The sequence below is a fragment of the Bipolaris sorokiniana genome (assembly GCF_000338995.1).
Source record: "Bipolaris sorokiniana ND90Pr unplaced genomic scaffold COCSAscaffold_4, whole genome shotgun sequence".
Lineage (NCBI taxonomy): Eukaryota > Fungi > Ascomycota > Dothideomycetes > Pleosporales > Pleosporaceae > Bipolaris > Bipolaris sorokiniana.
Window position 1 is genome coordinate 102721 of NW_006911898.1, and position 405 is coordinate 103125.

The 405-nt window shown below is 45.4% G+C and overlaps 1 protein-coding gene across 1 annotated transcript; it reads left to right on the forward strand.

Annotated features, from left to right (window-relative positions):
- Positions 1–218: 218 nt before the first annotated feature.
- On the forward strand, positions 219–383 carry COCSADRAFT_158248 (uncharacterized protein; the record flags this gene model as incomplete). The annotated part of the gene is made up of 1 exon (XM_007699483.1): positions 219–383. A coding segment is annotated over one exon (165 nt), but the record flags the coding sequence as incomplete, so codon positions are not given.
- Between the last annotated feature and the right edge of the window lie 22 nt (positions 384–405).

A 405-nucleotide genomic window follows, 5' to 3' on the forward strand; every position in this document is an offset into this window, starting at 1 on the left:
ACACGTGATCAGAAGCGAGCAGGTATAAGAGAAGTCTGTACTTAGTTATCTTCTCTTTTTTCTTATCTTTTAGCTTCTGTACGATAGGTAGAAGCATACTCATTCGCTAGGCCTCTCCGCCCATAACATAAGCTAAAAGATCACTTTAACCCTTCTTACTCTTTTCTCTCGTACGGAGCGAGAGAGAATTGAGAATGCAAAACGAACAAGATATAACGATGGGGCTACATGAGCCTATGCCAAACCCAGAACCTAGTAACGCCCCGCCAAGGCCTCCGACGTACGAGGAGCTCGCAGAAAGCTGGAGCCAACTTAATGCAACGAATAATCTACTCCGACGAAACCTAGACCAAATGGCTACAAGACTTAAGGACGCTGAAGGCGTACGAGAAGAACTCCAAGAGA